Here is a 26,926-nt window from a genome sequence, read left to right on the forward strand (position 1 = left end):
GTCATACTTGCTTTTGATTTTGTGATACTTAGTAAACGGTGACCGTTGTGCTCACCTTCCTTCAGTGGCTGTTGAGAGTCTCATCTCCCTCTCCCACCCCCGCCTCGTTAAGAGTCTCATCTCCCTCTCCCACCCCCGCCTCGTTAAGAGTCTCATCTCCCTCTCCCACCCCCGCCTCGTTAAGAGTCTCATCTCCCTCTCCCACCCCCGCCTCGTTAAGAGTCTCATCTCCCTCTCCCACCCCCGCCTCGTTAAGAGTCTCATCTCCCTCTCCTGCCCCTACCTCGTTGAAAGTCTCATCTGCCTCTCCCTCCCCCACCTAGTTAAGAGTCTCATCTCCCTCTCCCACCCCCACCTCATTAAGAGTCTCATCTCCCTCTCCTGCCCCCACCTCAGGAGGCCACCGCCATACATCCTTCCGGCCTGTATAAAATAGCTTCTCTACAATGCACTTCTGCCCTGGGTTAGGAACCCTGATGGGGATCACATGCTGCTCCATGGAGCTCCTTGAGGCAAAGAAGTGGGGGTTCATGTACCCCGCACAGGACAGCGGTCAGCCCTGGGCCACCCAATCATGGAGCGTGACTCCAGGCACCTCTGGGTGAGGCAGCTTGAACCACCAGGGAGATCTCTGGAGAAGGTAGCCATGGATGGGAGCTGGGAGCACCAACCACAGTCCCCCACACCCAGAAGCATCCCCGTGATAGTTACTGCCCCCAGATGACACAGCCAGGACACGTGAGGTGCAAGCTGGGTCTCACGCCCAGACCAGCTTTGAGGAGGCTGCCCCAGCCTGCATCAGCCCCATGGTACACTTGAGGTTACACAGCTGAATCTTTGGACCCCCTCACCTCGTCATCATAGACTTTCACTGTACCTATCTGATCATAAACGTAAGCTGCCTATTTTAATATCAGGAGCTATTTTAATAAAAATACAGGATTAAAGGAAGAGCTTAGACCAGGACACGAGTGAATAAGACTAGTGGCCAACTAATCAGCGTTGCTATTTTGTGGGCCTCTCAGTACCCTTGAAGATAAAGAAAATTATTAGTAGAGCATTTGAAAATTCTTGCATTTACTCTGAAGACAAAAACAATGCATGTTCTAAGAATGTTTTCCAAACAGCTAACTCTAGTCGAATATTGGTGGAGGTCATTCATACAGTAAACCTTTGCAGCCAAACAGGAATACCAAGTCTGGGGCAGAGTCTTGCACATTTCTATGAATTGTGTATACAGAGGAACTATGGGCAGGCAGTGGCAAAATGTTGGGTTTTGTTACGCTAGAAGTTTCTAAGTGTTTTTTGTTTGTTTGTTTGGAGATGGAGTCTTGCTCTGTCACCCAGACTGGAGCGCAGTGGCACGATCTCGGCTCACTGCAACCTCCAACTCCAGGGTTCAAGCGATTCTCCTACCTCAGCCTCCTGGGTAGCTGGGACTACAGGCCCCCGCCACCATGCCCAGCTAATTTTTGTATTTTTAGTAGAAACAGCGTTTCACTATGTTGGCCAGGATGGTCTCGAGCTCCTGATATATCACATGACCTCGTGATCCGCCTGCCTCGGTCTCCGAAAGTGCTGGGATTACAGGCGTGAGCCACCACACCCGGCCAAAGTTGCTAAGTTTTTATACTGATGGAGAGCTTGAAAGAATACAAAAAATACTTCAGGATGTTTTTTAAGCTGCTAAAACAAAACTGTTATTCATTAAGGTTTTTGGGACCAGAGTCAGACCCCCTGGTTCTTGCCTCTACCTCTGTGATGGTGTTTTCCAGAACAAGGCCCCAGGCATGTGAGACCCCCACAGGAGTATTTCCACCTGTGTCAGGAGCTTGCTGTTGGGCGTGAGACTCGAGGGGGCGAATGGCTGGGACTCGGGGCGGTTTGCGGGTAGCACAGCAGCCAAGAGGGCTCCTCGAAAGCCAGGACTTTTGGACAAGGGATCCCGAGTACATCTGTCAATTACTATGGATGCCAGCAAAACCGCGTCTTAAGTGGAACCATCTGGAAAGACAAGGAAGCTTTGTCAGAGTCTCCTCCCACTCTGTTGCCAGGAGGCTGGCCCAGCGCCAACTCAAGGAGAAACTGCGGGTCCCCGGGAGAGTGGGGGAAGGCCCCTTAGGGACCATCCAGGGATGGGGAGATTCTCACGTGGGAGAGTGTCTGAACCCAAATGGAAAGGACGAGAGCAAGCGTGAGCCCTCCCTCCAAGTGCCACCGTGGGTCACGGGCCAGTATGCTGTTTTTAATTTTATTGTGGCAGGAACACTTGCCATCAGATCTGCCCTTTTAGCAGAGTTTTAAGTGTACAATATGGCATTGTTACCTACAGGCACAGTGTTGTTCGTGGATCTTGGGAACCCATGCATCTGCCATAAGTGAAATTTTATACTGGCTGACTTGCAACTGCCCGTTTTCCCTCCCTCCAGCTCCTGGCAAGCATCATTCTATTCTGTGCTTTTGTGAGCTCAAAGTTTCCAGGTTCCACATAGAAGTGAATCACACAGTATGTTTTTTCCTGTGTCTGGCTTGTTTCACGTAGCATGATGTCCTCCAGCTTTGTCCATGTTGTCACATAGGACAGGGTTTCCTCCTTTTTAAAGACTGAGTAATATTCCATCATATGTATACGTCACATTTTCCTCATCCGCTGTCTTTGGGCATGCAGGTTGTTTTCACATCCAGGCTATTGTGAATAGTGCTACAATGAACACAGGAGTGCTAATACCTCTTTGAGATCTCATTATAATTCTTTTGGATACATACACAGAAGTGAGATTGCTGGATCATAGGGTAGTGCTATTTTCAGTTTTCTGAGGAACTTCCACACTGTTTTCCATAGTGGCTGCACCATTTTGTGTTCCTACCAACAGTGGGCGTGGCTTCCAATTTCTTCACATTCTCACCAACACTTGTCTTTTGTTTTTTAAATGGGTGTGAGATGGTATCTCATTGTGATTTTGATTTGCAATGCCCCGATGAGTAGTAACATTGCATATCTTTTCATATATCTGTTAAAGGCATCACACTTTCTAATTTCAAAATATATTACAAAGCTACAGTAATAAAAATGGTACAGTACTGACATAAAGACAAATCTATAGACCAATGGAATAGAGTCAAGAAATAAATCCAACCATATATGGTCAACTGCTCTTCAATAAGGGTGCCAAGAATATAAAATGGGGGAAAGACAGTCTCCAACAAATGGTATTGAGAAAACTGGGTATGCAAATGCAAAAGAATGAAACTGAACGATTCTCTTACACCATACAAAAAAAATCAACTCAAAATGGATAAAAGACTTCAATGTAAGTCCTAAAACTATAAAACTCCTAGATTTCACCAAGTGGGCTAATGTCTAGCAAACAAACAAAAAACAAAAACCTCCTAGAAAAAAACAGAGTTTCATGACATTGGAATTGATTTCATGGATATTACCCCAAAAGCACAAGCAACAAAAGCAAAAACAGACAAGTGGGATTTCATCAAACTGAAAAGCTGCTTTACAGGAAAGGAAGCAATGAAGAGTGAAAAGGCAACCTACAGAACGGGAGAAAATATTTGCAAACCACATATCTGATAAAAGGTCAATTTCCAAAATATATAAGGAATTCACACAACTCAAAAGCAAAAAAAGTAATAGCCCAATTTAAAAATGGGCTTTGGACATTTCTCCAAAGGAGACATAGGAATGGCCATGGGTCATTTTTGTTCATCAACAACTTGCAGTGATTGCCCAAGGCATTTATGACTCCTGAGATTTAACTTCTTCTACTGATTCAAATTAATTTTTAAAAGGCTTGTTAAGAATGTTTGAAAAAATTAAGAATTATGAATCATCACTGAATTGGCTTTCCTGAAATCTGAATAAATGGGCCTCACCTGGCTGGGCACGGTGGCTCACGCCTGTAAGCCCAGCACTTTAGGAGGCCGAGGCAGGCAGATCATGAGGTCAGGAGTTTGAGACCAGCCTGGCCAACGTGGTGAAACCCCATCTCTACTAAAAATATAAAAAAAAAGCTGGATGTGGTGGTGTGGGCCTGTGGTCCCAGCTACTTGGGAGGCTGAGGCAAGGGAACTGCTTGAACCCAGGAGGCAGAGGTTGCAGTGAGCTGAGATCGCATTCCAGCCTGGGTAACAGAGCAAGACTCCGTCTTGAAAAGTGGAAAAAAAAAAAAGGAAAAGAAAAGAAAAATGGGCCTCAACAGAAGAGTGATGAAATAGATCATTTTAACTGAAAAATGCATTGGTGGCTGATGGTTGTTAACTTTTTAAATAACTTCACTCTTTTTAATAATGGTCACTGAATAAATGAGTAAATGCAATTTAAAGTAAGTAAATTTAGATGTCAGAAAGGAAATCTTGTCTGTCCTGATTTAGGGCTGAAAACATCGCCGTGTATTTAGTAAATGTGCAATTAACCCTTACCGACCCTAGCAAGCCCCTGGTGGTCTTTGGGCTCCTGCCCAGAGGGAAGCGCTGCCCCTCATGGCTCCAAGCTCCACTGGCCGGACCGGAAGATCGGGGGTGGGGGTGCCGTCATGAGCAGGACGAGGGCAGCACCCCTGAGAGCCGCTGCATGCACAGGGCTCAACAGCAAGGGTCATGCTGAGTCGAGCATTCAGTGAATACCCCAGGACCTTCATGTGGGTGACTGAGAACTCGTACTTGGCTGGTCCATAGTCAGTGAGAAATGAGGAAAAGAAACAATGTCATTTCACAGAGAAAGGGAAGGGTTGAGCCACTGAGGTTTTTTTTTTGTTTGTTTGTTTTTACATTTTATTTTATTTTATTTATTTATTTATTTTTTTTTTTTTGAGACGGAGTCTCGCTCTGTCGCCCAGGCCGGACTGCAGTGGCGCTCTCTCCGCTCACTGCAAGCTCCGCCTCCCAGGTTCACGCCATTCTCCTGCCTCAGCCTCCCGAGTAGCTGGGACTACAGGTGCCCGCCACCGCGCCTGGCTAATTTTTTGTATTTTTAGTAGAGACGGGGTTTCACTGTATTAGCTAAGATGGTCTCGATCTCCTGGCCTCGTGATCCGCCCGCCTCAGTCTCCCAAAGTGCTGGGATTACAGGCGTGAGCCACCGCGCCCGGCCAGTTTCCTTTATATTTTATACAGAGTCTCACTGTGTCACCCAGGCTGGAGTGAGGTGGCTCAATCATGGCTCACTGCAGCCTTGATCTCCTGGGCTCAAGTGACTCTCCCACTTCAGTCTCACTACTCGCTGAAAGTACAGGCATATGTTACCACCATGCCCAGCTATTTTTTTTTTTTTTTTTGGTAGAGATGAGGTTTCACTGTGTTGCCCACGCTGGTCTTGAATTCCTGGGCTCGTGTGATCCTCCCACCTCAGCCTCCCAAAGTGCCGGGATTACAGGTGTGAGCTACCACATCCAGCTGAATTTTTAATTTTTCGTGGTGGTAAGATATACACGGCATAAAATTCACCATTTAAACCGTTTTTAAGTGTGTAGTTCAGCAGCATTAAGTGCTTTCACACTGTTGTACAACCATCATCCCCATATCCATCTCCAGAACTCTCATCTTCCCCATCTGCAACTCAGTGCAACACTAACTCCCTGCTGTCCCCTCTGGGCCCTTCCAAGTTTGCACTAGGACCACCCTGTCTTTCTACCAAGCTGCCGAAGACTTGACAGTGATCATAGACACCAAGGCCAGGAAATCCTCACCAAATACTCTTGACATATTGGTAAGCAACTGGGGGGCCAGAAGTTTCTAAAGGTCCTCAAAAAACTGCATAAAAATCACAAATCCTAGCTAAGAGGCAGTGGGTAGAGAAGATGAGGTCTGAGACAGCCTCTCCGCAAGGCCTGCGATTGTGGGGGAAGGGGGGCTTCACAACAGGGTCAGCATGTGGATGGCAGAGGGCTGGCTTTAATCCTATACCACTGTAGCCCTGGGTGCTGGAGTGGCGGGTTCTGAGGCCTGTGCAAGCACACGCGGTAAAAGTGGCTACGGCCACCATGCTCCATTCCAAGAGCGTCAAATACAGACCTATGTCACTAACTCCTCAGTGAGTGATGACGCGGGTACTGTTGCTATTCTCATTTCACAGATAAGGAAACTGAGTAAGTGGCAGAGGAGCCCCAGGCAGGCAGCCTGCCCAGGCCCCCAGATGTCATGACTCCAGGAAGTGGCACCAAGGTGAGGGGCTTCCTAGACTGGCAAGGTAAGCTGTTCAAATTATTCCCCAAAACAGAATGCTTTCCACTCTAGAGCCGGGGAATTGTCTGCACCTCCACAAGATCCCATGTTACCACATTCTAAATGATGTGGGCAGGCAATGTGCTGTAACAGTCCTGAGCATGGTCTGTGGCATCTCCTGGGAGCTTATTCGAAATGCAGAATCCCAGGCCTTGGCCCAGACGTAAGAGTCTGCATTTTAACCAGACACCCACCCCTACTCCGCCACCCCACGATCCATGTGCGGTTCTAGGAGTGAGGGTCTGGAGGAGGCAGATGCTGGAGTGCAGGCCAGGTCTGACCCCAGCACCTGACTGTGGACAAGTGATGCAGCCTCCTTGGGCCTCTCTTCTTCTTAGTACAATGAAAGTACTTCTTCTCTCAAGGAGTTCTGGGGGTTAAATACGATAATGTAAGTCAAGTATTCAGCATGGTGTCTAACATACAGTGTGCTCAGGAAGGATGGGCTTCCTGAGGACGGCCACACAAAACAAAATCATTATGAAATTGATGAAGCATGTAGAAATTTGATCAAAATTTCCCTTTGCATCTGGGGAAAATGCACTAGTAGGTTTTAAACAGCATTTTTTTTTCCAGAAATGATCTGGTATAACAGTTATACACAGAAACAGTAATTGAACAAAGATGATCTGGGATGAGCTTAAAGTGCAGGACCTATACTAACAAAACAGGAAAGTGTTTATCAGAGCAAAATGTATCATGTGTCTGCATAAGTCTCAATACTGTAAAGCTACCCCTTATCCTGCAATTCATCAATAATCAGCACAGACCCCATCAACACTTTATGTGGGTTTTTTGAGATTTGACAAAATGATCCTAAAGTTGATCATACCCATGCAGGTGCACTAGACCTGGACACACATTTATTCACTCTTCTGCATGTGTGTTATATTTTAATAAAAAGGCCACCCACACACATGCACAATGTTACAGCCACTGCATAAGAAAGATCGAAGAACAGAGAAGCAAGTACAGAAACTGATCCATGTAAGATAAAAATGGAATGGACAGTCAATGGAAAAGATGTGGTTAGAATAACTGGTTAATATTTGGGGAAAAAATAAAGTTAGACATATCACTCTTTACCCTCCAGAAAGTTGTAGCTAGAGTAAAGTTTTAAATGTCAGAATTGTGCAAAAATGTAGATGTGTAAGTTACAATCAACTCATGTAATGTAGATGACCTTGGGGAAAGGAAGGCCTTTCTCGAATGATTGTAAGGCTAGAAGCCAGCAAAAAAGAGGCTGACAGATATGACAGAGAAAAATTGTTTGGCAAACGATATATAAATATCATTGAAAACAAAGTGAAAAATAATAAACTGGGAAAAATATTTCCAACATGAGAGAAAAACAGATTCAATGGCCTTAATATATAAAGAACTCTTAAAAATAAATAAAGACACATGCTCCAATAGAAAAATGGGCAAAGGTGGAAAGTTTACAAAAGACACACATGGCCAGTAAGCATCTCTGAAAAGCAGTGTGTGGCATGCAAATTAAAACTGCAACTAGCAAAGATCATACTGGCATCAATCAAAAGAGAAGACTTGCTAAAAAATCAAAATAGAATCCGCTTAAGCTTCTACATCAACTACCAATCTGTAGGAAACACAGGTCAGGGAAGCAGATAAAACCTCAGGGAGATATAATTAGCGAAATCAGCACAAACTCTATAATCCAGTTTCTGGAGGGGGGAGAGAGAGAGAAGATCCTTGCATAGAGAGAGAGACTTAGGAACCCATCAGCTTGTCACAGTGTGTGGCCCTGATTTGGATCTCAATTCATACAAGCTGTAAAACACAAAACAAAACAAAATCATCATGAAATTGATGAAGCATGTAGAAATTTCATCAAAAGCTAGCTATTTCATGATATAAGGAATTACTGTAAATTTTGTGTTAGGAGTGACAATTGTATTGTGGTTTTGCTTTTTTAAATGTCTCTTTAGGAGAAACACTAAAAAAAAGCACAGCTGCAGTCATATTCTGTCTGGTATTTGCATCTAACAGTGGGACCAGGTGGGAACAGGCAGGCAGGACTGGCAGTGGCCAATCATCACTGGAGCTGGATGAGAGCTGATGGGGCTCCTTGTCCTGTCTGTTTGTCCTGCCTACTTTTGTGGGTGCAAAATGCTCCATGCTAAAAAAAAATGTTTCTGCCAATGTTGGTGCACAGGGACAGGACATGGGCTCTTGGTACCTTTCCAGAGGGCAGAAAACTAGAAGGTGCCCTCTGCTCCAGCAGCACAACTTCTAGAATGTTCTTTTGAATATAATTGCAAAACTTTACAGAATATAAGGATGTTTAGACAGCAACTTCTATTATAGCAAGTAGACAGATACAACCTAAGCACTCATTATAAACGAACTGGGTAAATGTAGCATTTCCATTTAATGGTATACTGTGTAATCACTTAAAATGGTAATCTAATATATATTAATTGACATGAAAATATTTACATGATGTTAACTTTAAAAAGTATATGCGGCCAGGCGCGGTGGCTCACGCCTGTAATCCCAGCACTTTGGGCGGCCGAGGCGGACGGATCACGAGGTCAGGAGATCAAGACCATCCTGGCTAACACGGTGAAACCCCATCTCTACTAAAAATACAAAAAAATTAGCCGGGTGTGGTGGCGGGCGACTATAGTCCCAGCTATCGGGAGGCTGAGGCAGGAGAATGGTGTGAACCTGGGAGGTGGAGCTTGCAGTGAGCCGAGATTGCGCCACTGCACTCCAGCCTGGGCGACAGAGTGAGACTCCATCTCAAAAAAAAAAAAAAAAAAAAAAAAGTATATGCTAGGCTGGGCGCAGTGGCTCACACCTGTAATCCCAGCACTGGGAGAGGCCAAGATGAGCAGATGGCTTGAGCCCAGAAGTTCAAGACCAGCCTGGGCAACATGGTGAAGCCCCACTTCTACAAAAAATACAAAAATTAGCCGGGTGTGGTGGCACACGCCTGTGGTCCCAGCTGCTCAGGAGGCTGAGGAGGTACTCATCTGCGCCCGGGGAAGTCAAGGCTGCAGTGAGCCATGCCTGCACCACTGCACTCCAGCCTGGGTAACAGGAGTGAGACCTTGTCTCAAAATAAAATAAAATATAAATGTTAAAAGTACATGCTTAGGAGCATATATTCACACAGAAAAAATTTTGAAAGGATGCACATCAAAATGTGAACATTAGTTACTTTTGAGTAATGGGATTATGGATGACTTAGTTTCATTTTTATCTAAAATTTATAATTAAAAATTTTTTTCTTTAATAAGTATGGATTTCAAGTATACTTTTTTATTGTTTTAAAAACAAATTTGGAAATAAACTATATTTTTAAAGGAGGAAAAACATGTCAAATGATGTTAACACATCTTTGTTAACCACTTACCATGCTTTTGAATGTTCTAAAATGAGTTTCATAAGTTGTTGGTTTAGAAACCATTACAAACTTTGTGAAATTATTAAAGGTATGTTTTGACATTTTTAGCCCCTATATCCCCCTAAAAGCAGTAACAGATTATAATTAAAGAACAAATTGAAAATTTATCTAATGGAAATACACACACATCAATGCCCAGTCTGTTTCCTCAGGGTGTAAGAAAATGTCTTTTTCCTCCTCTTTTGACAAGAATACAAAGATGAAGCACTTTAAAGGGATAATCCCATTTCACGCTTGTCACGGGTGCATCAAGACCCAGTTTAGTGAAATCTATGCAGGTTTTGCCTATTAGCTAATCTGTTTTAGTACCTGTGGTGCTGACAAATTAATTTGCCAGGGAGAAACAGTTCTGCACGGGGTGAGCTCCTCCAGGTAATCCCAGCAGGAGGCGGGTTGGGCTGGAGAGCAGAGACCGTCCTGTGGCCAGGGATGACTCTGGAGCCAGGGATGACTCTGGAGCCAAGGAGGTGGGGCTGAAGGCCAGGATGGATGCCAGGGCAGCTGTGACAGCAAGTCAGGGGGTGGGCGGGGGGCGGCTGCCAGGGGACAACAAGGCCACGGGCAGGACCTCTGTCCACACAAGGCCAGACTAGGATGGGACTGAGGTGTGGACCACACCTAGAAAAATCTAGAATTTCTGAGCCTTCTGTTTCATGGCCTGTACTAAAATGGCTGAAAACACCAAGAAAATGCTGCCATCCCCCTTTTTAGGTACCCAGTGACAAGCTCCTCCATTCCCTTCACAGTCCAGAAACTCCAGCACCTGGATAAAGCTGCTGGTTCTCCACTGTGGTGGTTAATATCAAGTGTCAACTTGATTGAAGGATGCCAACTATTGATCCTGGGTGTGTCTGTGAGGGTGTTGCCAAAGGAGATTCACATTTGAGTCAGTGGACTGGGAGAGGCGGACTCACCCTCAATCTGGGTGGGCACCACCTAATCAGCTGCCAGCTTGGCCAGAATAATGCAGGCAGGAGAATGTGGAAAGACTAGACTGGCTGAGTCTTCCAGCCTTCCTCTTTCTCCCGTGCTAGATGCTTCCTGCCCTTGAACATCAAACTCCAAGTTCTTCAGCTTTTGGACTCTTGGACTTACACCAGTGGTTTGCACGGGCTCTTGGGCCTTCAGCCATACACTGAAGGCTGCATTGTCGACTTCTCTGCTTTTGAGGTTTTGGGACTCAGGCTGCCTTCCTTGCTCCTCAGCTTGCAGACGGCCTATTGTGGGACCTCACCTTGTGATCGTGCAAGTCAGTACTCCTTAATAAACTCCCCTTCACTTATACACCTGTCCTCTTCTGTCCCTCTAGAGAACCCTAATACACCCACATTCCGGCCAGTTGCACCTCATCCCTTTCGTCCTTGTCACCTGGGTCATCATGTTTCGTGAGCTTTGCTTTTACAGAACAGAAGGCCTGCTTTGGGCTGAAGGGGCTGTGTACAGGGAGGGAGGGCACAGACACCGAGGAGTCGCACTGTGGGCTAAGGGCAAACCCCGAGGGCGACCTCCCCACCACACAGATGGGAACCAGAGGCTCCAAGAAGTCCAAGGACTCATCAGGGTCATGTGGAGATGGTAGGTGGAGATGAGATGGGAACTCACATCTGTCTGACTCTGAAGCAGGGGCATTTTCCTTGGGGCAGGAGGATGCCCGGGGACTGTTCTCTACAAAAGCCAGCTTCGTATGAACAGCTGGAGGGACGTGCGCCATGTCAGCTACAAAACACCCACCTGACACCACGTGGACACCTGCTCTCTCCATGAACGAGGGTGAGAAGGAAGAGTTTACACACAAAAAAGAACATGCTGTGAATCTAAGAGTTTTCTTTTTTTCCCATAAAAATTAGATGTGTATCTCATTTTGAAAAGAGAAGAACAAACTAAACCTCTTCATAAAAATCTTTCGTAAGGCCACGAACGCCAATACCTTCTCCCTCTCTCCCGGCTTTGGTTGTTTGGCGCGAACTGGCATTTTTTGATCGAGTCACAGCTCTGGGATCTTACCCAGGGTTAATGAAGATGTGTCCTGTAATTCTGGATCATCCATATCCCAGGTGGCACTGTACCGGTTTCAACACCTTGTCTTCCTCTGCTCCATCTTTCCCGTACAGAACTCTCCCATGACTGAATTCCATGATGACTTATAGAGGGGGCTCTTCCCACATCAGTGCCGAGGGCACTCCCTGGAGGGAGCACGTTCCCTGCAGATAACGTGATGCGGACAGGAGCTTACAAACAGGACATCTCAGGAAGCTTTCAAACCCAGAGAAAATAATGCCAGCCTCACAGTCAGACGATACATTGAAAACCCAAGAGAAAATGAGTAATTTCCACTTGAATATAAAAGGGATTCTGTCTCTGATAACTTCAGTTGGGGAACAGATTGGACACTAGCATTTAGTAAAATTCACTCCAAGATTAGCACATTTTAAATATAAAAATAAGCCTTTTAATGAAAGAGTGTGTAAATAGCCCTGGGTACATCCACAAAACAATGAAAAAGCATGATGGCGGGGCTGCGTCTGGGCGGGCCTCCATAGGCCATGAGTGCCCAAGCTCATAGGAAGTTTGATACAAAATTTTTTGACTTGAAAATAATGCAATTGATGTCCCTCTCAACCAGGAACATTCGAAAAGAGGCCGTAGTACGTAGTAATGATTTGGGGGCTCTTTTGAAGTGACGTAGATTCTCCTGGCTCTCATGCAGAGGATGGTGGATTTACTAGAATGAAAGGACAGGCAAACCTACCCCACCCACAGAGGACACCGGGCTGCTATTTGAACAGGTAAATCCCCAAACCCATCTGTAGGAGATTCACAATTGCTGCAATATGAAGGGTTGGAAACCAAAACTGGGATCTTCTTTTTTCCAGCTTGCATCTTCTAATGATTCTTGGTATGGCTAAAATGTCCCTACAAAGATAAAACAGCACATCGCGGGAATTAGTTTACCTTGGCCAAATTAATACACCTTGGCTATATATACATTTGCCAACACAAAGCACTACATTTAAAATGACTACTTTTAAGTGATATCTTAATTCCTGATGTATCTGTTTATAGACATATTAATATATATTACATTATAATTAAGATATTTAAAGCATTTCCAGTAGTGACTGGTACACAGAACACTTTCGATAAATGTTACTTCCCTTCTTTCCTATAGTACTTTGAGGAATAGCAAGAGAATGAAAACACTATTCATATATTCATAAAATAAATTTTTAAAAAATGTCTAAATATTGAATCAGGATTCAGCACAAAAGCAACACAAAAGTGGCTCCTCTCACCAGGGACACCTGGGAGTAACAGAGGCTCACGGCAATCCCCGCCAGGGCCCCTCCGGCCCCCCACCCATCTCCTGGAGCAGGCAACTCATCTCCTCACCTTCACCCGCAGAAGTAACTGGGAGAACCAGATGGCTGGGGATAGACAGTTGGCCAGACACTGTACCACTGTGCAATGAGAGGCTCGTCAGCATCTAGGAATCTCTGTCACACTTGGCCACATATCCTGGCACATAGCAGCACGGCACTCTGGCCCACAGGCAGAGACAGGCACAGCCTCCCTGTCCTGCAAGGACTCCACCATCAGGGCAACAGGCTCCTGAGCTGGCTGCAGCCCAGTAAGGGTGGGGTAGGCTGGGTGGTGGGGGGACAAAGCAGTCCAGTCCTTGATGATGTCCCTGCTTCCTGGAAGGCAGGGGCTGCCCTGACCCACAGGAACCAGACAGGAGAGACTCTGGACTTGCCTGGAGGGAATATCAGACAGCAGAGTACTGGCGTGAGATACTGATGGCTCCTTCGAGTGATCAGAATGAAATGCTACAGGAGCCAGGGAAGACAGCACGTGACCCTACCTGGTAAGGGGCCTGAAGAAGGCTTCACACAAGACAGGAATCTCGGGTGGGCCACGAAAGAGCAAGAGAATCTTTGGAGGTGGGAAGGTATACCCCAAGCAGTAAGAACAGCACAAGGTCAGACCGTTCCAGGATCAGAGAAGCTGTGGCGGCTGGAGCAGGGGCTTGTGGCGCACATGGTAGGGATGGGAGCAGCTGTCTGGGAGGTCAAGCAGCACTGAGATTTGAAGGGCCCTGGATGCCATGGTGAATACAGGTGCTGCATTTACTCAACAGGCCTGTGCTTCCCAATATATTCCCGGAATCACATGTGTAGCAGGTATCCCTTTACAAAAGGACATTTTGGAAACAAGTTTCTTCATGCAGTTCTTGAGGTCTTTCATAGTCTAATGGACATCAAATCTCTAAAAGGTAGGGGAAAGTACGTAGCATTTCCTGAACTTCTTTGGATAAGAACCTGTTCTGTTGGGAGACTCTGAGCACAGGAGCCCAGCTGGCAAATTGTGGCTCTGGGCCGTGCACTGAAGGGGCAGAGTCAGAGGAAGCCTGGGAGGCTCACTTGGAGGTGCCGTGGGGTGTGCAGGCCCAGGAGACAGTGGGCCTCTCTTAGGGGAGAGACGGGGGGATTGCAGGGAAATGCTGTTTAATTCATTTCATCATCACCAACCACGTAACTTGAAAAACACGACTTTTTTTTAAAAAAAGCTATTCACTGAGGTGACTTTCTCCTGACTTTCTTCCCCGCTCTGTTCAAGGAGGGGTACATCTGGAAGACATGTTTGAGACAGAAAGGATAAAACTTGGGTACGAAGAGCCACATCAATTTGAGGACTGAGACCCAGAATTTGTTTTTTTGTTTTTTTGTTTTGAGATAGGGTCTGGCTCTGTCATCCAGGCTGGAGTGCAGTGTCTCAGTGATGACTTACTGCAGCCTCAGCCTCCTGGGCTCAAGAGATCCTCCCAGCTCAGCCTCCTGAGTAGCTGGGACTACAGGTGCTTGCCGCCACACCTGGCTAATTTTTTTTTTTTTTTTTTTTTTTTTTTTGGTAGAGACAGGGTTTCATCATGTTGTCCAGGCTGGGCTAGAACTCCTGGCCTCAGGCGATCCACTCGCCTCAGCCTCCCAAAGTCTTGGGATTACAGGTGTGAGCCAAAGCAGCTGGCCAAGACCAAGAATCTTAGACACAAAGGAACCTTTAGAAATTGCTCTTTAGACCTTTTGCCCCAGTGTGATCTCAAGCCCCTGCATCATTCTACTCTCTCTTAGACACAAAGGAACCTTTCGAAATTGCTCGTGTAAACCTCTGCCCTGGCATGATCTCAAGCCCCCCATCATCCTACTCTCTCCTCTTGACATGTCCCAGTTTGTCTCTCTCAAAGCAAGCAGCCCCCAGTGACACCCAAAGAGAAACCTCATACTGACCCCAATCTAGACTGGGGCTGGGCCAGTGGGACCTCAAGCCCTCGGACTCTGGGACTCACAGATGGCCCACACCAACCACCAGAGGCAGGTCTGATGAGGAGCGTCAGGCTCATTGTGCCTCGACTGTGAGTCTTACTGTGGACAATTAAAATGCCCTGCCTCCTGTCTGGTCAGGCTTGAAAAGTGATTTGATCAGCAATAATGGGAAACCCTTTTCCACTTTTGGTAAAACACAATTCCACGGAGCAAGAGAACAATGTTTGTGAAGAGGGAGTTTTTATTTGCTTCTAACCCTGGGATGAAAAGGGCCCGGGGCCAGCTGCTCCTGGCTGCACCCGCTGCCCAGAGCCTTCTCCTCCACACCCTTGGGGCACACGTGTGTGGCCTCAGCCCTTCTTTCATCTCTCACTGCAACGGCTTCTTTGCGGGGTTTACCACCACTCATGAACTCCCTCAAAACGTCCCCCTTTCCTTTTTGGAAGCCTTCCTCGCTGGGCTCTCCATGACCTGTCTGTGGAGCCAGCAAGGACAGCAGCGCCAACAGGGACACACCTCACTCCATCTGGGACCACCACGTGAAACACCCAGATTGATGCCTTCACCTCCGGTACATCTAGCTGCAAGTCATCCCTGTGGACTGGGGGAGGAGAGAACTGCACCCGCATCCCCTTCCCTTTTTGTTGAAGCCATTTTTCCTTAATGGGCAGAGTCCTGGCCGTGGCTAGCTCTCCGCTTCTCCTCGAGTACCTGTGTGACAGAATGACAGCAGCCCTCTGTGGGTTAAAGATGTTGATGATTCCTGCCATTACCATCTGCCAGAGGAGTCATTTTTTCTTCCTTTAACAGCATATTCGTCTTTACTGCCATAAAACACTGTCCCTTCTCAAGAGAATTCTTCAAAGGCCTAAAGTAAAAGCTTGGACCTCTAAGACAATCATCTGTCTTTGCCTGCATGCATCTTTGTATGATGAAATGTCTTTAGAGCACCTGCTGTGCCCTGTGCCGATGGACACCTGTCACACCCTTGCCTCATCTTCCTCCCTTCCTTCTTGGAGGCATCAACACTCGAAAGTGGGCGTGCACCCTTCTGTACCAGTCATAGCCCCAACAAGAAACAGATACATGGGTGAATAGGAGACCTCACAAAGGGGTTATTACAAAAGGATTTGTCACAAAGTTGTCCTGGGAGCCGCGAGGGACAGTGCAGGGGCCAGACCCAAGGGATAAAGGGGAGCAGCGGCTACCAGAACCTCGAAGGAGGAGGTGACACATGCTGCTGAGTGACACTGGCCAGGGGACATGGCCACATACACTGCCCTCGTTCTCCGGCCTCCTGTTGCCGGCCCCAAATCCCCCTAGTGGCTGAGCCCAAAGGGAAGTGGGAGAGCCCAAGCACCCCCTGGATGTAAGCCATGCAGGCTGGCCTCCTGCGCAGATGCCAGGAAAGGTGGGCCAGTGGATCTGACCTGGAAGGGCAAACAGAACACAAAGCCCAGACATGAACTTACCAGACAGATACTTCACCTCAGCCATTTTAAATATGGTCAAAGAACTAAAGAAGGTCATGGCCGGGCATGGTGGCTCTCGCCTGTAATCCCAGCACTTTGGGAGGCCGAGGTGGGTGGATCACTTGAGGTCAGGAGTTTGAGATCAGCCTGATCAACACGGTGAAACCCCGTCTCTACTAAAAATACAAAAGTAGCCAGGCGTGGTGGCGCACACCTGTAATCCCAACTACTTGGGTGGCTGAGGCAGGAAAATCGCTTGAACCTGGGAAGCGGAGGTTGCAGTGAGCTGAGATCATGCCACTGCACTCCAGCCTGGGCAACAAGAGCAAAACTCCATCTCAAAAAAAAAAAAAAAAAAAGATCATGATTAAGAATTAAAGAAAAGCAGAATGATGTCTCACCAAATAGATAATTATCAATAAAGAGAGAATTTTATACATACAAACTAAACAGAAGTTCTACAGTTTAGAAGTATAAGTGAAATTAAAAATTCATGAAAGGGGCTCAACAGCAGATTTAAGCAAGCAGAAGAAAGAACCAATGAACATGAAATCAATTGAGATTATCCAGTTTGAGGAACAGAAAAAAAAAAAGCGAAGGAAAATGAACAGAGCTTCGAAGACACCAGTGCAGCACCATCAGGTGTCCCAACACACCTGTATGCGGAAGTCTCAGAGGAAAAGGACACAGAGAAAGGGCAGAAAGAATATTTTTAAAATCATGGCCAAAGACTTCGCAGATTTGATTTGAAAACATTATATATACAAGAAACTCAATTAACTTCCACTAGCATGAACCCAGAGGGATCCACACCTAGACACATCATAATAAAATGATCTAGAACCAAAGAATCTTGAACACAGAAAGGGAGAAGCGACATACCACATGCAAGTGAGCCTCAGTGATACTAACAGCTGATTTCGCATCAGACATCATGGAGGGAGAGGCAGTGAGGTGACATATTCCAAGTGCCAGAAGAAAGACTGTCAGCACCTGTTACTCTACTTCAAAACCATGTGGCCACACACGCCTTTCCTCAATATCCAACAAAACCAAACGACATTGAAATTATAATGATAGAGAAATTAAGACATCCCCAGATAAACAAAAACAGAAAATCTGTCGCTGGAAGACTTGCCTTACAAGAAATGCTGACGGGAGTCCTTCAGGATGAAATACAGAACACTAGATAGTAACTTACATCCTCATGCTGCAACCATATGAATGGAGTTTTGTTCTTCTAATTGACTGTTACCAGTAAATAAGAGTCTATCTATTTTTGTGGGTTCATCTTATATTCAACAACCTTGCTGGATATTAGTTCTAGTAGTCTATCTGCAGATTTTCTGGAAATTTTTTTTTTTAAGAGATGGGTTCTCACCCTGCCGCCTGGGATGGAGTACAGTGGCATAATCATAGCTCACTATGGCCTCCAACTACTGGGCTCAGGCAATCCTCCTGTCTCAGCCTCCCAAAGTGCTGGGATTATAAGCATGAGTCACTGTGGTCAGCTTTGGATATTCTATGTAGATAATTATACCGTCGGGAAATAACAATTTAGATTTTTCTCTTTCCAATTCTTATGCCCATTGTTTCATTTTTTTCTTATCACATTATGCCAGCTAGGAGCTCTAGCATACCGAGCAGAAGTGCTAATAGCATCCTCGTCCTTTTCTCTTCAACACAGATGCTTCTACTAAGTATCACGTCCTTAATTTTTACCAGAAGAAAGCCTTCTATTTCTGGTTTGTGGAGTTTTTAAATATATATCATGAATGGGATTAGCATCTGTACGCTGTTTCTGCATCTAATAGATGATCTCTTTTTTCCCTTTGATCAGACAATGTAGTCGTTTTTCTAATGTTAAATCATCCATGTGTTCTTTCACACAGGGTTTTTAAAATCTGTAAAATCCCTGTGATGGGAGCTTTTTGATAACCTTCCCAGATCCTTCCATTGTTACTGATCTGATTTTGTTCTCTGTTCTTGAGTCAGTTTTGGTAACTGAATTTTCTGGGGTGGGGAGAGGAACCCCACTGCAGTGGCCATCGCAGCCCCAGACCTGGTGCAGCCTGTCCACATGCACGTCACAGAGCAGTCCCCTTAGCAGCTCAAAGATGCGTTCCCAGGTCTTCTGACATCTATTGCTACTAATAAGAGATCTGTTGTCAAATTATCATCCCTGCGTGCTTAGCCAGTCATTTATCTCTAGCAGCTCTACAGATGTTTCTCTGCCTTTGATGTCCTCCAGTGTCACGATGACCTATCTATGTGTGGATACATAACACCCAAGACTCACTGTGATCCTTCAGACATACAAAAAAAGGTACAGACGACAGTATAACAAACACTCATGAACCATCACAAAACTTAGGAGATAAAACATTAGATATCACCAAAACACTGCGCCCTGAGCCCTTCCACTCAGTAGAAGTAACTCCCTTATTTTGAAGTTGTTTACCACTCTCACAAATGTTTTTATTCCTTTAGTAGATATATATCAATGTTTCCCATGCTTAAAATTGTATCTAGAATAGTATCATTCTACACAGATCCTTCTGTAGTTTCCTTTTTTCTCCATTTGATCCATTTTCACTGCTCTCTATAACATTTCATTGAGTAAATCGATTGCAATTCATTTATCCATTCTATTGATGAACATTTAGGTTGTTTCTGGCTTTTCTTACGCTAACAGTGCTACAACAAATATTTTGTTTTGAGACAGAGTCTTGCTGCGTCACCCAGGCTGGAGTGCAGTGGTGGGATCTTGGCTCACTGCAACCTCCACCTCACAGGCTCAAGTGATTCTCTTGCCTCAGCCTCCCGAGTAGCTGGGACTACAGGCATGCACCACCACACCCAGCTAATGTTTTTGTATTTTTAGTAGAGATGGGGTTTCACCATATTGGCCAGGCTGGTCTCAAACTCCTGACCTCAAGTGGTCTGCCCGCCTCAGCCTCCCAAATACAACAAACATTTTGTATACACTTTCTTGGGCATCTACTAGGGTATACACCTAGGACTATATCTTCTAGCTTACCAGAAATGCCCACCATAAGCTTTACCCATTTACGTGGCTTCTGAGGAAGTGAACACGTCCTTTCACTCTACAACCTCACCCACACTTATAGCAACATTTTTATTTTTGCTAATTTGATGGTTTCATTTGCAAGCCCTTAAATTACTGGTTTAACACCTATTTATATTTATTGGCTATTTTGAGTTTCCTCTTCTCTGAACTGCCAGGTGATATACTTTGCCCATTTATTTACTGGACTGATTTGCATATTTATTCAAGATACCCATCTTTATATTTTGTGCATTGTAAATATCTTTCCTGCAAAGAGCTTTTCTTAGACAATGATGAAAGAATTCTGATATGTAGCATGTCTTAATATATGCAGTTATATTCTATATATATATATATATATTTTTTTTTTTTTTTTGAGACAGAGTTTCACTCCTGTTGCCCAGGCTGGAGTGCGATGGCACAATCTTGGCTCACCGCAACCTCTGCCTCCCAGGTTCAAGTGATTCTCCTGCCTCAGCCTCCCGAGTAGCTGGGACTACAGGCATGCACCACGCCTGGCTAATTTTGTATTTTCAGTAGAGACGCAGTTTCTCCATGTTGGTCAGGCTGGTCTCAAACTCCCAACCTCAGGTGATCTGCCCGCCTTGGCCTCCCAAAGTGCTGGGATTATAGGCATGAGCCACCGCACCTGGCCATCATATTCTATATTTTCTAACCTTAACTAACAATGTTAAAGGTTTTGTTTTTTTTTTTTTTTTCATATATAGGTTCTTATTAACTCCCATCCCCACCTCCCACCTCCTAGAATTGATTTTGTGTGAGACAGAGATCTAATTTTATCTTTCCTCATATATGGATAACTAATTGCCCTGGCACAATTTATAGGTGTATGTAAATCTCATTTATAATGCCTTCATACTGCCATGTATGCATGTTTAAAGATCTCAATTTTATTTCATTGGTTAGTCTACACTTAGGCCAGTTAACACATTGTCTTAATGGTCACAGCTTTGTAATGTATCTTGATATCTGATGGATAATTTCCCTTGCTTGTTATTCTACTTCAAAATTGTTTGACCACATAGGCCTTTCTTCAATTCTGGAAAATTCTCAGCCATTATCTTTTCAACTATTCTACTCAAACGTTCTCTAAAGTCCTTCCTTCTGGATTTCCTAATGGGCATTCTCATTCTTTCCTCTATGACTCCTAATTACACTTTTATACTTTCCATCTTTTTATCTCTCTTGCTATGCTTGGGGGATTTATCCAGCTCTGTCTTCTAATTCACTAATTCTGTCTTTAACTTTGTTTAATCTGATGACTTTTTAAAAAAACTTCAATGAACGTATCATGCACTTTTAGTTCTTTTTAAAAGAACCTTCCAATATTTTTTTCAAACTGTCTTCGTTTCTTACTATGGCTCTATTTCTTCTTTAATTGTTTTATAAAATAACTACAGGACACCTCACAGACACGGCAGGCTTGGTTGCAGAACACTGCCATAAAGTGAGTCACACAAATTTTTTGGTTTCTCAGTGCATATACAAGTTTTGTTTACAATATGCTTGTAGCCTATTAAGTGTGCAACAACATTCTGCCTAAAAATATGTACACACCTTAATTTAAAAAATACTTTGTTGTTTAAAAATGCTGACACAGAAGCATGAGATGAGGATATGTTTTTGGGACAATGGCACCAAACAGGCTTGTTCAATGCAAGGTTGCCACAAATCTTCAATGTGTAAAGACCACAATACCTTCAAAGCACACTAAAGTGAAGTGCAATAAAATGAGTTGTGCCCATACTTTATATCCAACTTCAGGTTCTTCAATTATTTCTAGATTGTTGGAGATTTCGATTCTACTGTTTATTTCCCGGCCCCTCTTCTCACCATGGTGGTAGATTTGTTTATGTGCTTATTTTTCTGTTGTGATCTTATCCTCCATGGGGGTTGTTTTATCTCCAAATCTTCTGCACACTGGGTGGTGGAGGCATGCCTACAGGACAATTCTGCACCTGCCGCCACCCAAGGCCTTCAGGACTTCAATGGGCTGCAACTGTTTTTATGGCAGGGCTTCTACTTTTTGTTCCTATACGATTGCGATAAAATAAACTTGGAGCCCACACCCATGCATGGCCTGGTATTGTAATTTCCAGTCCCCTTTTAGGGTATAATCAGATCTTCATGCTCTAAACTTTATGCAAGGATCCAAATTCTAGCTCCCACACCTCTGTTAGGCCAAAACCACATCTATCTCTGGACATGAGCATTCCAGTTCCCAGCCCTGGGTGCATTCTAGGACCAAACCCAAAAAGTACCCAGACCCAGGAACGGCCACTAAAGAGTGTGTTGGTCCCAAGGGCTCTACTTTTGATTTCTCTCTTCGCCTATTACATGATCAGCTGTGTGTTTTTTATCAGAGTCTACCTTGAGTCTCCGCAGCAGGAGGAGGACACATCTGTGTCGGTTTTATCTAACATGTTTGTAGGAAGTCTAAATTGAACTTTTTTCTTTTTTCTTCTAGTCATCTGAAGCCCCTCAGCTCCTTCAGCACCAGAAAATGATCTAAATAACAGTTAAAATTTTTTTTAAAGGTAGTTTTTCAATATCCATATTCCAGAGAAAGTACTCACTGTCAGCTACTGCTAGTAGCTAAATCCGAAGATTTTGTCAGTGGTCTATTCAGACCCGTCTATTCTGGGATTCGTATTTGGCTATACTGACACAGCCAGACTCTTCTGTTCCCAGCTTATTCCCTCACAGTGTGAGTAAATCAGCCCTGTGTCTTAGCCAAGAGCTTCTCACTGTGTCTGGGGATGAAGTCCACAAAAACCCGCACTGTCACTGCCACACTTCTCAGAGGGTGTTTGAGCCTGACGCTGGGCTGTCAGTGTCAGGGAGTGATGTCGACATGCTGACTGCAAACACACTGATCAGCCAAAAAGAGCAGAAAGCAGAGGGGGCTCCAAGCCGAGTGCTCAGGCCCCTGCCTCCCCATCAACCACGGTACGTGGCAGGCCAATGGCTTAGCCCCTGGGGACCTCACTTTCCTTATCTGTAAATTGACAGGGTTAGACCAATGAACTCCAGGATCCTCGACAAACCTGGGGGGAGAAATGCATGGAGCACAACTTGATTCTCAAAGAATGATCAATGAAGTTCCCGTTGATCCCTCCATGATTGTGTTTTCTTCTCTCAGGACAGAAAAAGAAAGAACTGACAAGGATGCTTGCTATCAGCTGTGGCCGAGACAGGACACAAAGAGCAGGGCACTGCGCATCGATCTCTGTTCATCGATGTCAGAACGTTACATTTCCATCTTTGGTCCCATCCCCAGCTTGACACTCGGACCCGCCCTAGCAAGCACAGGCAGCGTTCTCGGCCATCACTGCAGGCACCAGAGGAGGGCAGAGATCACTGGGTTCCAGGCCTTCCTGTTCTAGTGCAGTATTTATAGATGATGTAGATGTAGAAAGCAATGACCAATAACGTACAGACATGTAAACAAAATAAACAGAAATACTTTAAAGGTAACCCATTTGGAGATAAAAAGAAATACAAAGAAAAAATGCATCCATTTAGAATCAGAATAATCATACTTTGGCTCCTCCTGGTGTCCCTACAAGGGAAAACTGAACCAAAGCAATAGGTTTGGACCAAACACCTTCCTTCCCCTACCCTCAATTTCTACTCCTACGTTGCCTGACTCCACACACACAGACGTGCACACACACTACATACGTACACAGACACACACAGGCACACATACCATATATACCACACACACACAAATGTTGTCAGGCAATAGATTTCAATGTCAAAAGTGAATAATATGGAAGCTTATTAAGACTGCTCCTTTGCTATTTGCCCTCAATAAAAAAAAAAAAAGAAAAAAAAGATAAGGCTAATGACAATGCTGGTATCCAGAATCAACGCGGGGAGCGGAGGCTGCATGGAACCAGGAAACACCACGTTTTGCATGCTGGCTTTTCAGTGGTAACTCCCTACCCGTTTGAGCAATAAAAACCAATAACCACAGATAAAAGGGAGCGAAGGAGCATTAGCAATGGGCAACATTGAAGGGCCTGACTGTATTTTTAACTTTCATGTCCAGGCTCTCGGGACTCATGTGGCTTATCACCAGGATCAGCCCTGCCAGCACTCTGGAGTGCCAAGCTTGTGGACTACTGACTGAGCCCTTGCAGGGGACAACAAAGGCCGGAGACCTCTGTTAGAAACAGCAACCTTCCTCCCCAGGAGAATCTGTCCATTCATTAGATGATTAACGCAGGTAAGAAAACAGAAACCAATCTAGGTATATTTCAAACAGAGGGACTGTAACAGGATTTGGCTACACAAATGATGGAAGAGATGAGAAGCCAAATGGGGGAGCTGATATGGTTCAGCTCTGTGTCCCCACCCAAATCTCATCTCGAATTATACTCCACACGTGTTGGAGGGGAGCCGGTGGGAGGTGACTGGATCATGGGGGCGGACTTCCCCTTGCTGTTCTCGTGATAGTGAGTTCGCATGAGATCTGGTTGTTTTAAAGTACACGGCACTTCCCCTCTGGCTCTCTCTCTCTCTCTCTCCTGCTGCCATGGTAAGGCATGCTTGCTTCCCCTTCACCTTCCACCAGGATTGTAGGTTTCCTGAGGCCTCCCAGCCATGCTTCCTGTACAGCTTGTGGAACTATGAGTCAACTAGATCTCTTTTCTTTATAAATTATTCAGTCTCAGGTAGTTTGTGTGTGTGTATGTGTGTGTGTTTTTTGGCTTTTTTTTTTTTTTTTTTTTTGAGATGATGGAGTCTCATTCTGTCACTCAGGCTGGAGTGCAATGGCGCAATCTTGGCTCACCGCAACCTCCACCTCCCAGGTTCAAGCAATTTTCCTGCCTCATTCTCCCAAGCTGGACACTGACAGGCACCAGGTAGTTCTTTATAGCAATGTGAAAATGGACTACTATAGGAGCCAAACACTCACAGGGAGGACAAAGGGAGGAGGAGGTGGACCTCGCAAGAGATGGGCCCAGAGGGACTACTCTGCAGGAGCTATGTCCTGGGGGAGGGCTGAGAGAGAGAGAGAGAGAGAGAGAGAGAAATCCTCTGGCCTCCTCCTCCTTCTCCCCCACATTCCTGTGTCCTACCAATGCCTCACGTTGGCTGGATTCTCCCAGAAGTCAGAAGCAAAGGAGTCTGGGAAACACAGTCTCCACAACACAGAGGAGGGGCAGACAAAGGAGGTCGGAGCTGAGAAAAAAACAGGCAACGGGCTGACCAGTGACCCAATAAGATCTGAGGGTGGCCCCTTCTCCAGAGGATTCCAGCACTGAGAGGCTACAAAACGTCAGAGACCAGAGACCACTAGGAAAACACGGTGCTCAGGAAATATCATCACGTCTCCCCTCAACCAATATCCTAAATCCTTTCTACAGTTCTCTGCCTTATAAGCCTTCCTCCCCTTTTCATGTACCTTCTTTTCATTATTTTGGAGACCTCTGGCAGACCCCTAAGGTTTCATTTAATTGCTCTGAATTTGCAAGGAGCAGCTTCATTTCCATTTTACACTCAGTTACCATGTGGCCTGTGCACACGCAAGCCGCGCAGATCCGGGAACGGAAGGCTGCAGCCCAGGTGACTGCCCAGCGTGGAAGCCATTAGTGGCAGGAAAGGAAGCCTCCTAGCGATGGCGATCATCCTCTACGGGACTTGCAGCCCCAGACAGCGCACAACAGGGAGAGCAAGCAGCCCGACCCTGGGCAGAAGCGGACGCCCTGGATGCTGCAAGACCGGGTCCCACCACATTCATTTCGATCATCAATAACATGAGCAGGGTGATTCAGGGCTACGAGGTGACGCTCCTAAATAATAATGTACAGCAGGAGATAAACCCTAACAGTAATTACTATAAGAAACCACCTCAGTCACTCCTGCAATAGTAACCATTGTAACAATGGTTACAATGCGCCAGAATGGGTCAACAGAAATAGACCGAAATGCAAACTTGGAAAATGAGGTTGAAGAGGTCTACCGAGGAAGTCCTTGCATATGAGAAAATGTCAAAACCCTCTATGTGTGAGAAACAACTCAATCATAAACGTAAGGAAAAGCTTAGGAACAGAAGGACCACCAAGCTCAGACGGCTATACTGAGAATTCAGAGCAGAACAGATCAGATTAGCTGACATCCTACGAAGGTCAAAAATACACTAGAGAATTCAGGATGCAAAGGAGCTTACTGGAGAAAAGCCAGCAAATAAACTGAGAATCACATGTAAGTTTCCCACTAGGAATTCCACACAAACTACCCCTCACATCACTTTGGCTTCTCTCTGACCAAGAGAACCATTCTGAGCTGCCTACGGGCATCACGGGAGAGTGGGCAGGCCCATGTGTAAGCGGGCATTTGTGAATGGAACTGCAAGTTTAATAAAGTCTTCTGAAATTTGGAATTGTGCCCCATTGGTGATTTATTGTTAAGCACGACTCCCAGGGATCTTGCATTTCTAAAAATACTATTTGCTTTTTATTTAACACTGAACCTTTTGATGTTTTATAATACAAAAATAGTGTCTTATTATTTTAAAAGCTTAGGAGAGAAACTAGCCATATTATTAGAAGAAGAAGATATATGCAGCTATAGTCTGTTCAAATATCAAGAGGTGTGACTTTTCAAATTCACATTTCAATCTTTATTTACATTAGACTTTCAGAAATAGTGGGTGTAAATATTAAAACGCCCAAGCCTGGGTGAAATTTTATTGAGAATAACTACAAATAAAAGGAAACTGATTTTTTAAAGTCAGTTTCTGAAATTTAGATGAAAAGAATATTGAGTATTAACAAAAAAAATGATATTTACATATCAATGAAGGTTTTCTGCTCATAGATTCATTTCCAACGAAACATAACAGAGGCAAGCTTGGGGAATTACAAAGAAAGGAAAAACCCTAATCAAATAGGTACTGTTGTTCAAACAGAATATTAGCCAAAATGATCCAATCAGTTGCTTGAACTAAATTTTTTTTTTCTTTAAGCCATTCATGCCAGAACACAAGCTCTCAAAGCAATAAGAATCTGGACTACATTCCAAGTGTTTGCTTCCAACAGATGGGGGGGATGTGAAAGATACATTCCATGGAAATGGGGTGGGGACAAACAAGGCACTGGTCAGTCATCGGCAAACAAGGAATTCAACCCCAATGGAGGCGTAGTTCTCAAAGTAAGCATTATTCGTTTGTATTCTAGGGTATGTTTAACAGTTACATGAATCAACCTAAGCATACTAAATTCAAGTTGCTGGATCTTTAATTTCAACATTGTTCAGAATTACAACATAGAATGCAACATAACCTATGAAAATTTTTCTAAAGAGAGTACAAAAAGTAGCAAAGTATACCTTCATGGAATGAGTTACATACTAAACTTTGTTTTCC

General features: G+C 44.9%; 1 protein-coding gene across 4 annotated transcripts in view; it reads right to left on the reverse strand.

The window, feature by feature from the left end:
- Window positions 1-1,561: 1,561 nt before the first annotated feature.
- Window positions 1,562-26,926, reverse strand: part of C8H10orf143 (chromosome 8 C10orf143 homolog) — a 62,833-nt gene continuing 37,468 nt past the window's right edge. The window contains exons 4-6 of one of the 4 annotated variants that reach the window (XR_008510717.2): window positions 12,414-12,577; window positions 11,669-11,865; window positions 1,562-2,004 (exon numbers count right to left, since the gene is read on the reverse strand). Coding sequence is in view for 2 of the 4 variants with exons in the window: in XM_063727822.1 (XP_063583892.1) it covers window positions 14,236-14,292 (57 nt within the window). In the remaining 2 variants the exon portion in view is untranslated. Of the gene's footprint in view, window positions 2,005-9,499; window positions 12,578-12,605; window positions 14,293-26,926 lie in introns of those variants that run through there. The other 3 variants (XR_008510716.2, XM_009245939.4, XM_063727822.1) reach the window with 3 other exon arrangements.

The sequence above is a fragment of the Pongo abelii genome, chromosome 8 (assembly GCF_028885655.2).
Source record: "Pongo abelii isolate AG06213 chromosome 8, NHGRI_mPonAbe1-v2.0_pri, whole genome shotgun sequence".
Taxonomy (NCBI): Eukaryota; Metazoa; Chordata; class Mammalia; order Primates; family Hominidae; genus Pongo; species Pongo abelii.